At 39.3% G+C, this 15562-nt stretch overlaps 1 protein-coding gene across 1 annotated transcript in view; it reads right to left on the minus strand.

Annotated features, from left to right (window-relative positions):
• Window positions 1-13380, minus strand: part of LOC108932978 (interleukin-21 receptor-like) — a 29432-nt gene extending 16052 nt beyond the window's left edge. Inside the window, exons 1-7 of the mRNA XM_018749735.1 lie at window positions 13256-13380; window positions 12002-12100; window positions 11210-11318; window positions 9598-9785; window positions 9224-9369; window positions 8386-8548; window positions 7073-7154 (exon numbers count right to left, since the gene is read on the minus strand). Coding sequence (XP_018605251.1) covers window positions 7073-7154; window positions 8386-8548; window positions 9224-9369; window positions 9598-9785; window positions 11210-11318; window positions 12002-12068 — 755 coding nt within the window. The 5' untranslated portion in view covers window positions 12069-12100; window positions 13256-13380. The remainder of the gene's footprint in view (window positions 1-7072; window positions 7155-8385; window positions 8549-9223; window positions 9370-9597; window positions 9786-11209; window positions 11319-12001; window positions 12101-13255) is intronic.
• Window positions 13381-15562: the final 2182 nt, after the last annotated feature.

The following is a 15562-nucleotide window of genomic DNA, read 5'->3' on the forward strand; positions in this document are numbered from 1 at the left end:
ACCGCCACAACAGATCCACTGAAGATGCAATATCACACACACTTCACACCACTCTGGCTCACCTGGACAATAAAAACTGCTATGCAAGGCTATTATTTGTGGAATATAGCTCGGCATTTAACACAGTCATCCCAACCAGGCTGATTCACAAACTATTAGGTCTGGGACTGAGTGTCACATTGTGCAATTGGGTCCTGGATTTCTTCACCAACAGATCCCACTGTGTGCGGATTGTCAGAAATACCTCCTTCCCACTTATCCTCAACACTGGCACTCCACAGGGAAGTGTCCTGAGCCTGGTGCTGTATTCGTTGTTCACACATGACTGTGTGGCCAGTTACAGCTCTAACACTATCATAAAGTTTGCTGACGATACCAGCATTTTGGGTCTGATCACCAACAATGATGAGACAGGCTACAGAGAGGAGGTGAGGCTCCTGGCAGAGTGGTGCCAGGACAACAACCTGTCTCTCAATGTCAGTAAAACTAAGTAGCTAGTGATTGACTTCAGGAAACAGGATACAGGTCATACACCCTTTTACATCAGAGGGGACGTTGTAGGGAGGGTCAACAGGTTCAGATTCCTAGGGGTCACCCTCACTGCAAAATTTAAATGGACTGAGCACACAGCATCAACCAGCAAAAAAGGCCCATCAACGTCTTCACTTTCTCAGGTGTCTGAAGAAAGCCAGGATGTCCACTACGGTCCTCACCACTTTCTATAGGTCTGTCCTCACAAAATGCATTACATCCTGGTGTGGTAGCTGCTCTACACAGGATAAGAAAGCCCTACATAGGGTGGTTAAAACAGCTCAGAAAATCATTGTAAAAACAGCTACCAGCAGTACAGGACATCTACATCACACACTGCTTCAGGTGGCACGGTGAATAGCACTGCTGGCTAACAGGGCTTCGGTGATGCAAGAGAATGTGGGTTTGATCCCTGCTCAGTCTGTGTGGCGTTTGCATGTTCTCCCCGTGACTGTGTGGGTTTCTTCCGGGTACTCCAGTTTCCTCCCACAGTCCAAAGACATGCTGTTCAGGCTTCCCCCATAGTGTGTGAGAGACACAGAGTGTGTTTCACTGATGTATGACCCATTTTAAGTAGTGTAAATCACCCTGGTGAATAAGGTGTGTGGGCTAGTAACACTACATAGTATGCATTGTAAGTTGCTTTGGAGAAAAGTGTCTGATAAGTGAATAAATGTCAGTGCTTCAGAAAGTGAATCATAAAAGATCGGGGGCACTTTTCTTTACACTCACTAATGTGCCACTTTTTTTTGCAACTAGAATGTGCACTGATCCCTCCAAGCACATCACTTGCATTGTCACTTTTAAGTATTCTGGCTATTTATTGTCATTGGCATTATTTATTGCTTTTTTTGTGTGTAGTACTGTCTATTGTGTTGTCTATAGTCTGTGAAGAAGCATTCAAGCAAGAATCTTATAGTACTTTGTACATGGTACTTTACTTGTGACTGACACACTGACACACACACACACACACACACACACACTTTCTGAACCGCTTGTCCCATTCGGGGTTGCGGGGAGCCACAGCCTAACCTGGCAACACAGGGCATAAGACTGGAGGGGGAGGGGACACACCAAGGACAGGACACCAGTCTGTCGCAAGGCACTCCTAGCGGGACTCGAACCCCAGACCCACCAGAGAGCAGGACCCAGTCCAACCCACTGTGCCACCACACCCCCTTACTTGTGACAATAAACCTTACATTGAATTTAATTGAATCTTTGTAAGCATTCATTCAATACTTTAGATAGACCTGGAGCACACTTGGAAAGTCCTATTACAGGCATTAGCACAGTACTGACAGGCATCAGTATTTCTCATCACTATTCCAACCAGGTTGTCCAGTCTGACTTCCCAGCCAGGTCTTGGCCCCTTCATCCTCACTCCTGTTAACGAGGGCCAAAATACATTGGGCCTTTCAAGATCATCAAACACATCAGTACAATCACCTATTGCCTGCTACTGTCCAGACCCACAAGAATTTGCCCTACTTTTGTACTGGGACCACAGCTCTTTAATTTACAGCCATTGTCAGCTCTTGATAGAAGCTGTTCCTTGGTTCTTTGCTGTTATTATCTCTAATACCATATTCACGTTGCTTTGTTAAGATCTAGTTGTTTGGAATTCACTTTCACAACTTTGTTTTGAACATCTTTGTTGACATTAAAGTTCATTTAAGCTTCTGTTGGAAGTTCCAACCTGTATTTCTCAGTGTGGGTCCTGAAAAATCCTTTTTGTAACTGAAGACATTTACAACATACAGAGCTACAAGTAAGAGTTTTTGGCCATGTCTCTTCTGGAATTTTTTTTACTCCATCCATCCATCCATCCATCCATCCATCCATCCATCCATCCAAGCCCAGACACCTGTCCCACGCAACTTCCTCCAGTTCACCTCAGGGGTTCCCTGGCCATTCCCAACTGGGAGATGCAATTTTTTTAACTAAAAAAATTAAACACAAAGCACCAGTTAAAGTTTAACCTCATGTGGTGTGGTGGGTTGCATTATGTTTTCCATACACACATTGAAAGCTGTTATACTGCTGAAGATGATTCTACATTATGTACAAGAGTGTGGCAATTGCCCACTGTAGTACATTTACTCATTTAACTGATTATTTTCTCCAAAGCAACTTATAATGTTAAGCTATCTACAAGTAATTAACCATTTAGACAATGCTGCACACCTGGACAATTTTTACTGATGCAGATTAGAGTAAGTACCTCACTCAAGGGTACTACAGCAATAAGTGAGATTCAAACCAACAATCTTTGCATCCAAAGGCAGCAAGCTGTAACTACTACACTGTTAGCTGCTTCAGAACTTGAAAAAGGGGTATCTTAACTGTCTAGTCTACAGATAAGAAAATTTCTTTACTATTTTATTATCATTTACACATGGTATTATCAAAGTTAGGAAATTTTTCAGAGAAACATGAGTCATTGAATATTAATGGGAACAGAACATTTTGCTTAATACTGGAGGGTTGCTTAAGAACCTGGTGTTTTGTAATGGAAAAACAAAGAAAAACAGGGTCTAATGTTCCAATTTCATGGTCAATCTAATCGTTTTTTTAACTATAGGCTTTTATAAAAACCTTATGGCTATGAAATAGATATTTGGAGTTCAGGAAAAAAAAAATCAGACAACTTGGGGTCATTTCCTCTTTTTTTGTCAATATTTAGCTGAAAAATCATTTTTTTGTTTGCTATGTAGGACTGGGAATGAATGAGGATGTCATTTACTTTCCACAGCATTACACATCTTATTGTCCATATATATTATTACAGTTCGTTCTAAGATAGAGAAGGTACAACTTCAAATTCTTAGTCTCACTACAATGCTGACTGTCTCTTCACACTAAGAACAAGTCTCCATTACATTGTATGCACCATGTTCAACATTTGTACAGTCTGATATAAATGTCTCCACCATAATTAACCTACAAAGTAAAAATCTGGAATCATGCAACATTAGCAAAATGCACTTCCACTCAAACACATGGAAATGGGTTAAATATACGTACAACCAATATATTTTTTGTCACAAGCCCTGGGAGTGAAATCTCCAAAGGCAACCAGAGGCACTATTTAAGATCCATCTACCTATTGATGAGTGATGCATTGTAAGTAGTGTGTCTAGCAGTGTAAGTCACCTTGGTGAATAAGGTGTGTGGGCTAATAACATTATATAGAGTTCACTGGAAGTCGCTTTGAGCTTAGCCTAGCAGCACAGGGTGTAAGGCTGGAGGGGAGGGGACACACCCCAGACAAGGTGTCAGCCCACTGCAAGGCACCCCAAGCAAGACTTGAGCCCCAGACCCACTGCAGAGCAGGCTCCACCCAAATACACTGTGCCACCACACCCTCTCTTCAAAAAACACTGCAGTTGATTTGGTAAAACATGAAATATCTTGTCTTTATATATATATATATATATATATATATTTTTTTTTAATACATCTCAAAGTACAGTAACAAATCACTTGATTATGTATTTATTAGTGTTTTCCATACTGTCCCAGGTTTTTTGGAATTGGAGTTGTATTATTTATGATACATTGAAACTAATGCTCTCATCCAGGAATCTCCTAATAAAGTTTTTTAAACCTAATTATTTCAAGCTACACCTGAAAACTATTCAGCATGTAAAGAGCAGCTATTTCAGTAAGAAAAACATGTTAAAAATATGTCATGCCCCCTACTTCCACTGTCTTACTTCCTGGAATCCTTAGTCATAACCTGTCCTGTGTTGGCTCACAGGGCTTTTTCAGCTCTTTAGCTAAAAAGGAACTTGGCACCTGGATTCCACCTAGACCCTGCCTTGAATGCTACATCACTGGAACCAACCATGCCCACCTTCACTGACTGACCCAACTATGGAAGTCCCAGAACCCGTGCAGCTGGAAAGGGGATGCCTGAGTTCTACTAAAAGAGTGAACACTACAGGGGGCACTGTGCTTCTATTGCAGGAACCCAGTCCACTTCTGTGCATCATGCCCCCCTGCATTGAATGGCCATCAGACCCAGACAGGACATTCAGGATAGAGACCCTCTTAAATCTGCCTCCTAGTTACAGTTTCTTGTAAGAGCTTATTGTTGTTGCAATCGCTAGCTGTTCAGGTGTTTGTGGATTCTGCTACAAACAACTTCATGGCTGTCTGTAGTGTCAATAGCGCATAGTATACTGATAAGAAACTGTGGATTCTCCCTTCACATTAACTTTCTAGATAGTAAGCCTCTTGAGACCCCTTGAGGGTTAGTGGAAGGAAACCCTCTCTTTTTTTTCTTAATCTCCAGATAATCTCATAATATTGGGGTATCCATGGCTGTCTACACATCACCCTGTCTTTGTATGGAGTACCAAATAACATCCTGCATAACATTCGTAGGATCCGTCCCTACCTCACTACTGACTCCACCCAACTACCTGTCCAGGCCATGGTGACTTCCCATCTGGACTACTGCAACTCTCTTCTGTGTGGTCTTCCTGCTAATGCCACCAAACCCCTGCAGCTTCTACAGAATGCTGCTGCACGAGTTGTGTTTGATTTGCCAAAGCGCTCCCATGTATCTCCTCTACTCATCTCTTTGCACTGGCTTCTTATAGCTGCCCGTATCAAATCCAAAACCCTGGTTACTGTGTACAAATGCATAAATAGAACTGCCCCCGGCTATTTACAGGACTTGATCAACTGGTACACCCCAGCCAGGCCCCTTCGCTCGTCTACTTCTGCTCGCTTGGTGGTCTCGCGCATGAAAGGCAAAGCTCAGAGGTTCTCGGTTCTGGGTCCGTTGTGGTGGAATGACCTTCCCCTGTCACTCAGAACTGCGGAAACTGGCGTCCCGTCCTGCGTGTCTCCCCTCCCCCTCCAGCCCTACACCCTGTGTTGACAGGTAAGGCTCCAGCTCCCCGCGACCCCGTATAGGACAAGCGGTTCAGACAATGTGTGGTGTGGGTATTGGGATTTGTCTGTGTCTTATGCACGTACCTCGATGTAGCAAGTGGTAAGGAACAAACTAGGTTTGCCTGAGACTTTCATGTCTGCAGCTATGTCTCCTTCTCTCAATGTAGTGCATAAATTGTACTTTTGCTGAGATGTACATCGCTTTGGACAAAATTGTTTGCTAAATGAATAAATGTAAATGTAAATGTAGTTGTTTGTCAGAGTCCCTCTTGGCAGCTTTTGGGCTTTCTACTGAAGTACCTTGCCAATTCAGTGCTAGTTCTGGCTGATTATTGGGATTTAACTGTGGTCTTTAATAAACCCAAGGCAGCTGCCCTACCTCCATATCATGAGAACGACTATAGTATTGACCTCACATCCAAGGTTACGCTCCCTAAGGGATGGTTCTATGCTCTTTCAAGGATCAAGAAAAAAATTATGTGATCTAATGTACCTAGATGACCTGATGTTTTTTCTTGACCCTTGGAAGGACATACTGAACATGTTTGTCCAATAATCATTTTAAGATCTGACAGTGGGGTACAGGTAAAATGGGAGAAATGTCATTTCAGGTATTTCACTGGCCACAACCCCAAATGATGAAACAACTTTTTAGCTTTGGAAGAATGGAGACAGGGAGTCACTCACCAATTCAGTTAACTGACTCTAAAAACCCAGAATATCTAAAGAAGGCAAAAGACTGAACCATTGTGAGGCACCATGTACATTTTTTCGACCCATTAAATTCAGTTTCATACTGGCTTGATTCTAATAACTGCAAGGTGGACATACTTTCCAGATTGTACACCAACTGCACTGAACAGACCTCTCTTGAGACACTCCTTCTGGTGTCCTGTTTCATGGCACCAAATCAAATTGTTGTTATTGTACTCAGAGCACATCTCCACTCCATAATTCCTCTTTAAACTTTCTTCAGTAGAATAAAGTCAATCCAGATCCTGTGACCAAGCCTTAAAGTTGCTGTGTTACCATGTTGGTTCTCAAACCCATCACCATATACTGTATCTACTTCCCAGTGTCTGCAGTCCTGAAGCCCAGTCATATACAGCATCAAAAGTTATCAACCGTCTTGCGTTAGCATATTACTTTCAGTATAAAGTGTGGTTGCAGCAGGACCTTCTAAGAAGTTTCTGAAGCAGCCAGACTTGATGCAAGCTCAAGCCTTGCACAGGCTGCTGTTCTGAATTGTTTACATTACTTGTGGTTTTTATGTGTAGGAAGCAATGTAACTGAAAGACATACAAAAGACAAGACAAAGACATTTTGACACACATTTTCAACAACATATGCAGGGAAACCTTGAATTCATTTAAAATGAAGTGCAATGTGGTCTATTCTTATATGACCCACATGTCAGAGGTCTGCTGATAAGGCAGTCTTTAGAGTGTCTTCTTGGAATGGTTCTTGTGACTGTAACAGTTAATAACAAATACTATTGGTTTTTGAGGTGAAAAAACTGAAACCTCATCAGTACAACATCAGAAAATTACACACTTTCTACATTTATGTTACACTGTATGTATGCTAACAGATACTGACAGGTAACAATCCACAAACTACTGATACTTACATAATTCCAAAGTAGCATAGCAGTAAACAGGGCACCGATGAGAGCAATAAGAAAAGGAATGTAGAGGGTTCTTGCTTTTTGCCTAGAAAAAATTTTGCAATTTCCATTTATTCATTCAATGCACATTTTCATAGAAAACAACTAAAAAGTTAATAATGTACAAGTAAAGTACAGTATGTGCCCTAAACAAAAAGTAAACAGCACAAAAATGGCATAAGTCTTCAGAACTACTGAATCTCTACATTTAAAAAGGATCTCAAAACTCACTTCTCCACTGTTCTCATAAGTGCTTGATACATGTGTACATCTTTATGTGTTTATTTTTAATAAGATTTTAATAACTGAAAAAGCCTATATGCAACTACTTGTGTAATTAATACTTAACTATTTTCTGTTGGATTCCTGACCCATGATCACTTTGTTTCAACACAGTTGTGCAGTATCAGTGAAAGAATAACTGCCAAGTGTCCTTCCTCCTTCACCCACCGCAACTCACAAATAGTTGTCATCACTTGGTGAGTACAATGACAGTTCATTATTGTGAATTTCCTTGTTTGTTTATTATCAATTGTTGTCTGCACTTAGTTTTTAACAAAAAAATTATTGTTAAATCAATATTATTGAATGTTTGTTACTGCCTACTGGATATAAGGACAACAGAATTCATACCCACACATTGCCTGAAGCTGCTTGTTCTGAGAAGGGTTGTGGTGGGCTGGAGCCCAACCCAGCAGCACAGGGTGGAGGGCTGGAGGGGGAAGGGACACACATACAAGACATGGTCCCAGTCCGTCACAAGGCACCCCAGGCAGGACATGAACCCCAGACCTGCCAGAGAGCAGGACCCGGCCAAACCCGCTGTGCCGCTGCGCCGTCGCACCCCCCCAACAGAATTCATTTCCGAAACATAGCTATTAATGATCTCATTAATTGTTTGAAAATCAAATGTTTTAGATCATGCTTAAATTGTGACTTGATTGTTATTTATGTCTAGTGTCTTAGTATGGGGAAAATGGTTGGTGATTAATTTTATACTTATCCAATTACTGTACTCAACCTGTTTCTCTACCTGTACAGCACTTTCATGGCCCTCTATATGTGTGTTTCTTCTCACAATCTAAGTATACATTTATTTCAGATAAATTGGTGACAGTTTTTGTGAATGCCTTATGCTCCCTGGTATTGGCTATGACATACTTTGACACAATCCTGGACATGTGATTTCTGAATACATACATCAAAGTTTGTATTTAAAATTTCTATATAGAAACCAAAAGATTACCAATACTTTATGACCTCAGGTTTATACTCACTCTTGGTTTTCCATTTCATGATTGGGCTCCATTCACTCCATGATGCCTGGAATTCCGATGGATTTACTGTGACCTGGACATCAGCCACATACTCTTTCTCAGGTTTCAAGTTATCATAGGGAATCTCAAGGTACTGTCTATCCTCTTTTATAGTGTGAAAGTCCTGAAACACATAAAAATTCAGTTAATTAAAGTGAAAGTGTATATACTTTGTTTATTGAATCATCAAGTTTTAAGGGCTTATTCTGCAACAATAAGATGACTTAATACCCCTGAAATTCTTTGTCTATTAAGCAATTACATTTCTAAGAAAGGCTTTATCCATTATGCTGATATCCTGATGGAAAGCTGTCCTCTGAATTTTACTTGCTATAGCTTTAATTCATTAAATAAAGACTACTGAAGTGATTGCCCAGCACAATGGCACACCTAGTAGCACAGCTGCCTCTCAGTACTTGGGTGGTGCTAGAGAACACAGGTTTGATCTTTGCTCAGCCAGCCTGTGCAGTTTGCATTTTCTCCCTGTTTCTTTGTGGTTTTCCGCAGGCTGTTCTAGTTTCCTTTCAAAGACATGCAGCTCAGGTGGTTTGGTGATGGTAAATTGCCTCTAGTGTGTGCATGTGTGGCTATTCTGCAATGGAGCGTCTTGTCCAAGGTGTACCCTCCCCCAAAGGCTTGTGCCCAGTGCTTTTGGGATAGGCACCAGTTTACCACAGCCCTGTCAGGACAAGCAGTTATTGAAATTGAATAGATGGATGGAGATCCTTGCTAAAATCTTTTGAAATAATAGTATTTGTTACTCATAAAATGACCTGCTGAAAAGCTCCATATGTTTTACCTCCAAAGGTTCATCCTTTGTCCTCACACGAACCCTGTACCACAAAAATGTTTTCAAGTACATGCTCACATCTTCCATTTCCCAAGATATATTATAACCACTGTTATCCTCTGTCACTTGCACACTGAAAGGAGCTTCTGGCTTTACTGTGGGTAACAAAAATTAAATAAGAATTAAACAATTTTCTGCATTTAAGGAGAATGAACCCCTAACGCAATGGTGTCATTTAAAATTACAAAGTCAGAACTGAAAGTAATAATCTCATTTTCTGAATTACAACCACATTCCCAGCTCTGTTGAGAAAGTACTGAAGTTAAAAACATGAATTATTAATGATAAAGTGCAATTTCTGTAATGCGTAAATTTGAACTTACTGTGTTTATGCAGCATAAAATAAATGGAATCACTATATTCTTTGCTATCTTCAGCATTAGTGTTATTCACCCATGCTGTGCAATTGGCATCAATGTTAACTATTAGGTCAAAGTTGTCCATTGCAGTTTTGCACCAGCGCTGTGGGGGTACAATCTCACAACTTCCATTCCCATTCTCAGACTCATTCCTTTCAAAAGAACACAAATATTCTTAGAGGACACACAAAAATCACACAATAAATAAATAGCAGCAGTACAGCAGCAAATATGTTAGTGGTTAATTACTTATGTGAAGCCTGTCATCTCAAGTCCTATCTCAAATCTCAGGCCCTGCTGATGTAGCCTTGAGAAACATACTTAACCTGAATTCCTGCAGTAAAATAAAAATCAGTTTAAATGACCAGGATTATAAGTACATTTGAGTTAAAATGTTTTCAGGACTGAAAATTAGTCATTTCATTTCTCAGCTATACCCCCACACACACATACTGGGTCATTGTGTTACGAATGCTGAAATTATTATTTTTTTTGTAACATATAAACGTACTTCCATTTCTGTATTTATTTAAAATAAGAATTATTTTTTTGGTTGACACACAATGACCTTTGATAAGACCAGTGGTTCATGAAAATGAAATCAATAAAACACCTGTAAATTGAGGGATGTCTGCATTATTAAGCTTTTTCGACTGTGATATGGTGGTTGGATGTGCGAACTAATCAACTTACGAACAATCCAAATTCTATTCATAAATTGAAAACAATTTGCTACATTTTTTTCTAGCACAGTTATACAGTAGTATGCATTAGTTAACTAAATGTGGTAATTTATTATCTGAAGTATGTGTGTAATGTAATTGTGCATTTAGAAAAGTTTTTGAAGGGTTCTGTCTTGTTATTCATTTAGTCATAGTATCATATATCATTAAGGGTACCTTTTTGACTCTCAGTAGCAGTTTTTAGGAGATTCCCTTAAAAACAAATGTTAAAAGAACTGTACAAACAGCATCAAACTATTAATTATCATTGATGATGGAATTTTTTTAAACTTTCATTTACTAGAATACACAAAGTTATAGATTATGTTTTTTAAAATACTATTACTTTGTGTAATGCTTAAACTGATTATTATGATTAAAACTGGTGGATTCACCTACTGTCTTTTTGCAACAGAAACCATTAAAAATAGCGAGTCAGCATCACTCTGACCACATATGAAACAATAAGATTTAACTGTGTTCATATTGGCATTCCTGGAAACTATTTCCAGACAAAAATGACTTACCAAGATTACATATGGAATTTGCCTGATTTATTGATATAGCAATGTGACCATTTTACTGTGCTCATGTGTCTGCATTGTAACCATTTTCAACTCAAAATACATCTATAACTATATAATAGTTATTTTTAAAAATTGTTAAAAATTATTCATTTATTCATAGTTTAAGGGTCATGTACTTCATACATTGAATTTACACACAGCTTTGCAGTGCCAACCATTATTCATAAGACGTAAAAATTTTTTCTAACAGAGATGCGCTAAAATTACATGTTGCCTTGATGAACTGAAGTAATAAAACGGCAGAACAGAAACACCCACATCACGTACCAGCATTCTGCTATGAGTGTATAGGGGGACAAGAGGGCCTGTGCAGAACACGAACAGTTCAGTGAGGACATGTAGTCCGTGGTGCAGGTGATATTGCACACACATGCAGCTGCAAGAAAGGGGGTAATGGTGATGGTCAATGCATGCTGGTGTTTTCTCTTGTTTCTGCTTGTTCTTAACTTTGAAATTAAATGAATTATTGCAGGGGGTGCGGTGGCGCAGTGGGTTGAACCACAGTCCTGCTCTCGGGTGGGTCTGGGGTTCAAGTCCCGCTTGGGGTGCCTTGCGACGGACTGGCGTCCTGTCCTGGGTGTGTCCCCTCCCCCTCTGGCCTTACGCCCTGTATTACCGGGTTAGGCTCCGGTTCCCTGTGACCCCGTATGGGACAAGCGGTTCTGAAAATGTGTGTGTGTGAATTATTGCATCGTACACCTACTTACAATCATTATAAAACCCAGACAATACAAATGGCAAAAGAACACACATCGTGTGAAACCGCTCATCCCACACAGGGTTGTGGAGAGCCAGAGCTTAACTAGGCAACACAGGGCGCAAGACTGGAGGGAAAGGGGACACACTCAGGACAGGACGCCAGTCTGTCGCAAGGCACCCCAAGTGGGACTCGAACCCCAGACCCACCGGAAAGCAGGACCCGGTCCAACCCGCGGCACCACCACACCCCCCACAAATAACAAAAGTAATCAAGTGAAATTTTACTTAAACAAAATAACAGCAAGTTCTTGTCTTGTGACATCAGGAAAAACTTTTAAGAATTCATCCAAAAGTACCTACTGTATTGAATCAGGCCAAAGAGAAAATATGTAATCAGGGTAGATTGTTGCAAATCCATTATAGGCATCAAGATGGATGAAGAAGTGCTGTTGATGAAACCTTAGATGGAGAAGAAAACAGATAGTATTCCTTTAATGTGTTCATGGTAATTAACTTGCAACGTACAGTTTGTGACCCATCAATCACTTTCAAAGTTTTATAATTATTCATCTGACATCTTTATTCAGACCAGCTTAATTTGTATACTAAGATAATTACATTTACGATCAATACAAGGCAACGATGCCAGGTTGCTACTGATCATTCAGATCTTCTAATTGGTAGCTGACCACAAACTGACAGTTAACTAAGGCCAGAAAAAACATACTGTGCTGAGTGACATCACTGAACTTTTTGACTAATTTAATTAAATTTGTAAACTACTTGCTATGTAATACTTGGCAGCAACTGTTTGCTTATTTTTTCCCGTATTCATTTACCATTCAAGACAAAATCATCTTTCAAGTACATGAGAATAAAATAGTATCAGCAATAATTACATAGGTAATTAATACTGTGCTTTTTTTATTATTTTGCCATTATGACAGTTCTTTCCAGTTGGCCTTTTGATTCTTATCAATTCTTATTATTTTCTCAGTTTCTTGTATTCACCACATAGTTTCTTCATTATCTTTGCTTTTAATCAGAAAACTTGTCTTCAAAAGTAACATTTCTATGTCATTCCCTTACCTGACAAAATAATCCCAAAAAGGTCAACCATGGACAGAGCTTTTAAGCAAATACAAACTGACTTACATGATCTATTAAATGAAACGTATAATAATGCTTGCATCTTTAAGTTGTGATGGAAACATAAATAAAAGTTAACTTTAATAAGACATATTTGTTGGAAATTAGGAATTTTAAAGATGATCTTGAGCATGATTTTAATGTGTAGTGGACAATTTTTGAAATGCACCTTCAAAGAAAATAAGAGCATTTTACTTTGCTGATTTGAGCAAATAGAATACAGGTGATCACATACGCTCATAATAAGAAGATCAAGAAAAGGCAAAACATTCTTTCTTTCTCTGTCTTTAACACTGCAAAACATCTACATTTACATGTATTCATTTGGCAGATGCTTATCTACAATATTTCTAGTAAAGTACATTGTCCTCAAAAGAATTAATTTACTATATATTTACGGTGGCTGTATTTAACATGACCACTGTTGATCTAAAAAGATATTTAGAACAATAGTAACATACATACCTTGGTTTGTCCTGAATATAGATCAGTTTGTGGTGGTTATGTGCATTATTCGCTGGGTTGGAATGAAAAGCACATTCTGCTCGGGATCTTCAGTGTTCCCCCATGACGCAGTGATGCTATGTCTGTCTGGCATCTTGGAACTAAGGCTGCTGCGTCACCAAGGATGTGGTTTGGAGGCCAACACGCAAAACAGAGTCAGGTCCTGCCCCCCCCACACACACACACTTCTGTTTTTACACGACAACTAGTCATTTGTGCCTGTGAAAGCAGTGGGTGACAATGTGCGTTAAAAGGTCATGATCTTTACATTGAGTTTAAATGCAGAAATGGGATGGAGTTCTTTAACTCCCATTTCAGTAAAACTCACCAGACATATTGGGTTATGCAACTACAGCGTGACTTATTTGCGAGGAAATGTTAAATTATTGGTTTATATCTTTGATGAGATTTACTTTCTCGACTCTTCATAAGGGGTGTCACATCACATTGTTTTTCTTGGTGAAACTGTTTAATTATGCTGTTCTTTCTTTTGTTAAGATGTATTCTCCCCCCACCCATTTTTTGGTTATTGTAGGCCTATCCCTTGCAAAGAGCACTTCTCAGTGTTTGAAGCACTGGTCAAGAGGGAGGTGAGCTGTTCATGTTGTTCCCTTAAGTATATCTCAAGGATAAAGGAAACAACGCCTTATATTTTAAACTTCAGTATTGTATATGTATGTATACGTCTACCAGTACTGTGGATTTTTTTGTTTTTTTAAATAAATAATGGAGCTAGCTAGCTATTTCAATTTTGTCCTGTGCTACCCACGTGATAGGTTGTTGCAAGCTGCATATCACGACAGTTCCGTTCATGTTATTGTTCTGATAACAGATGTGTTGGATGTTCAGAAAAGTTATAAATACATTTACCTTAATTCATGGAGCCAGCACTTTTCAGAGCAACTCACAGCTACCTACAAATGTTTACCATTTATACAACTGGGTATTTTTTATGACAGTACTGAAGGGTAAATACCTTGCCCAAAGGGACTCTGATAATAGCTGAGATCCAAACTGGCAACCTTCTAAGTGAAAGGCAGCAGTTTTAGCCAGTAGGCCATTAGCTGTACCAGTAAGAACTGATGTTCGATATTGTGCTTACTTTTTGGAGCTGCCGCATGCGAACAGTGTCTAGCTGCCACCAAGCTATGTGAAAAGTGTTTGCAAGTTACAGCGGTTAAACAAAAGAGGCATTTGTGTGAAGGACACAGTCACCTGGAGTTTGTAGTATAAGTTGTCTGAACCGACATTATTCTGTTTTCTTTGCTTATCTAGGGAGCCCAGTGCAAAGTTCACTGGTGTATGAAAGACAGTTTTTTCTTAAAAATAGATGTTGATAGTTAAATTTGAGGACGTAAAGAAGTATTTTCTAATGCTGAAACTTTTTTAATTGTCTCCCTACAGAGCATATTGTTGCCCATAATTTTTGAACCAAAATTTCTAGGACCAAATGCTTTTAATATTAGGGTCTCATCAACCATCATATGGTGCACCTATTCCACACCAAAACCACACAGGCTGACAGGCTGCTGTATTTGTACAAGGTCATAACTGTGTAACCACTTTGTGGTGTGACTGAGTGTCAATGAAACAGGAACAAAAAAACTTTCTCAGAGAATGATGCTGAGAAAGTGACAACAAAAAAAAAGTAACATAACTATTTGAACACTTGAAACAAACAGCTGAGAAAAAATGTATTGAAATTGTGGGTAACGATTACTCATTTAACTAACACTTTTCTCCAAAGCAACTTACAATGATAAGCTTATAACTATTTACCAATTTTTACAGCTGGGCAATTGACTAGATTATGCAGCAGCACTACAGCTGGAGGTTGGATTTCAACTCCTGACCTTTGGGTCCAATAACCACTACACTACCAAGTGGAACAAATTGAAAGGAAGCATCAGGAAATAACACTAGATGTTGCCTTTTCTGTTTTGCACATAAAAAAAAAACATTTACAGTAACATTTACATTGCATTTACAATTATTCATCTAGCAGATGCTTTTCTCTGAAGCGAAAATACAATTTGAGCATTATATTAGGAGAAAAAGACATAGCTGCAGACATGTGATTCTTAGGTAAACCAAGTTTGTTACTTTCCACTAGATGCACCAATGTTCATCGATGGAGTAGGTGCATAAAACGCAGGATGAATGAATCCTGATAACCTTCCTACATTTATTTTTTTTTTTTAAATAAGGTACACAAACACTGAACATGGTAACATTGTTTCCTAATTCTCCACCCCTCACAAGCCCAGA

This window comes from Scleropages formosus, chromosome 5 (assembly GCF_900964775.1).
Source record: "Scleropages formosus chromosome 5, fSclFor1.1, whole genome shotgun sequence".
In the NCBI taxonomy this organism is placed as follows: domain Eukaryota; kingdom Metazoa; phylum Chordata; class Actinopteri; order Osteoglossiformes; family Osteoglossidae; genus Scleropages; species Scleropages formosus.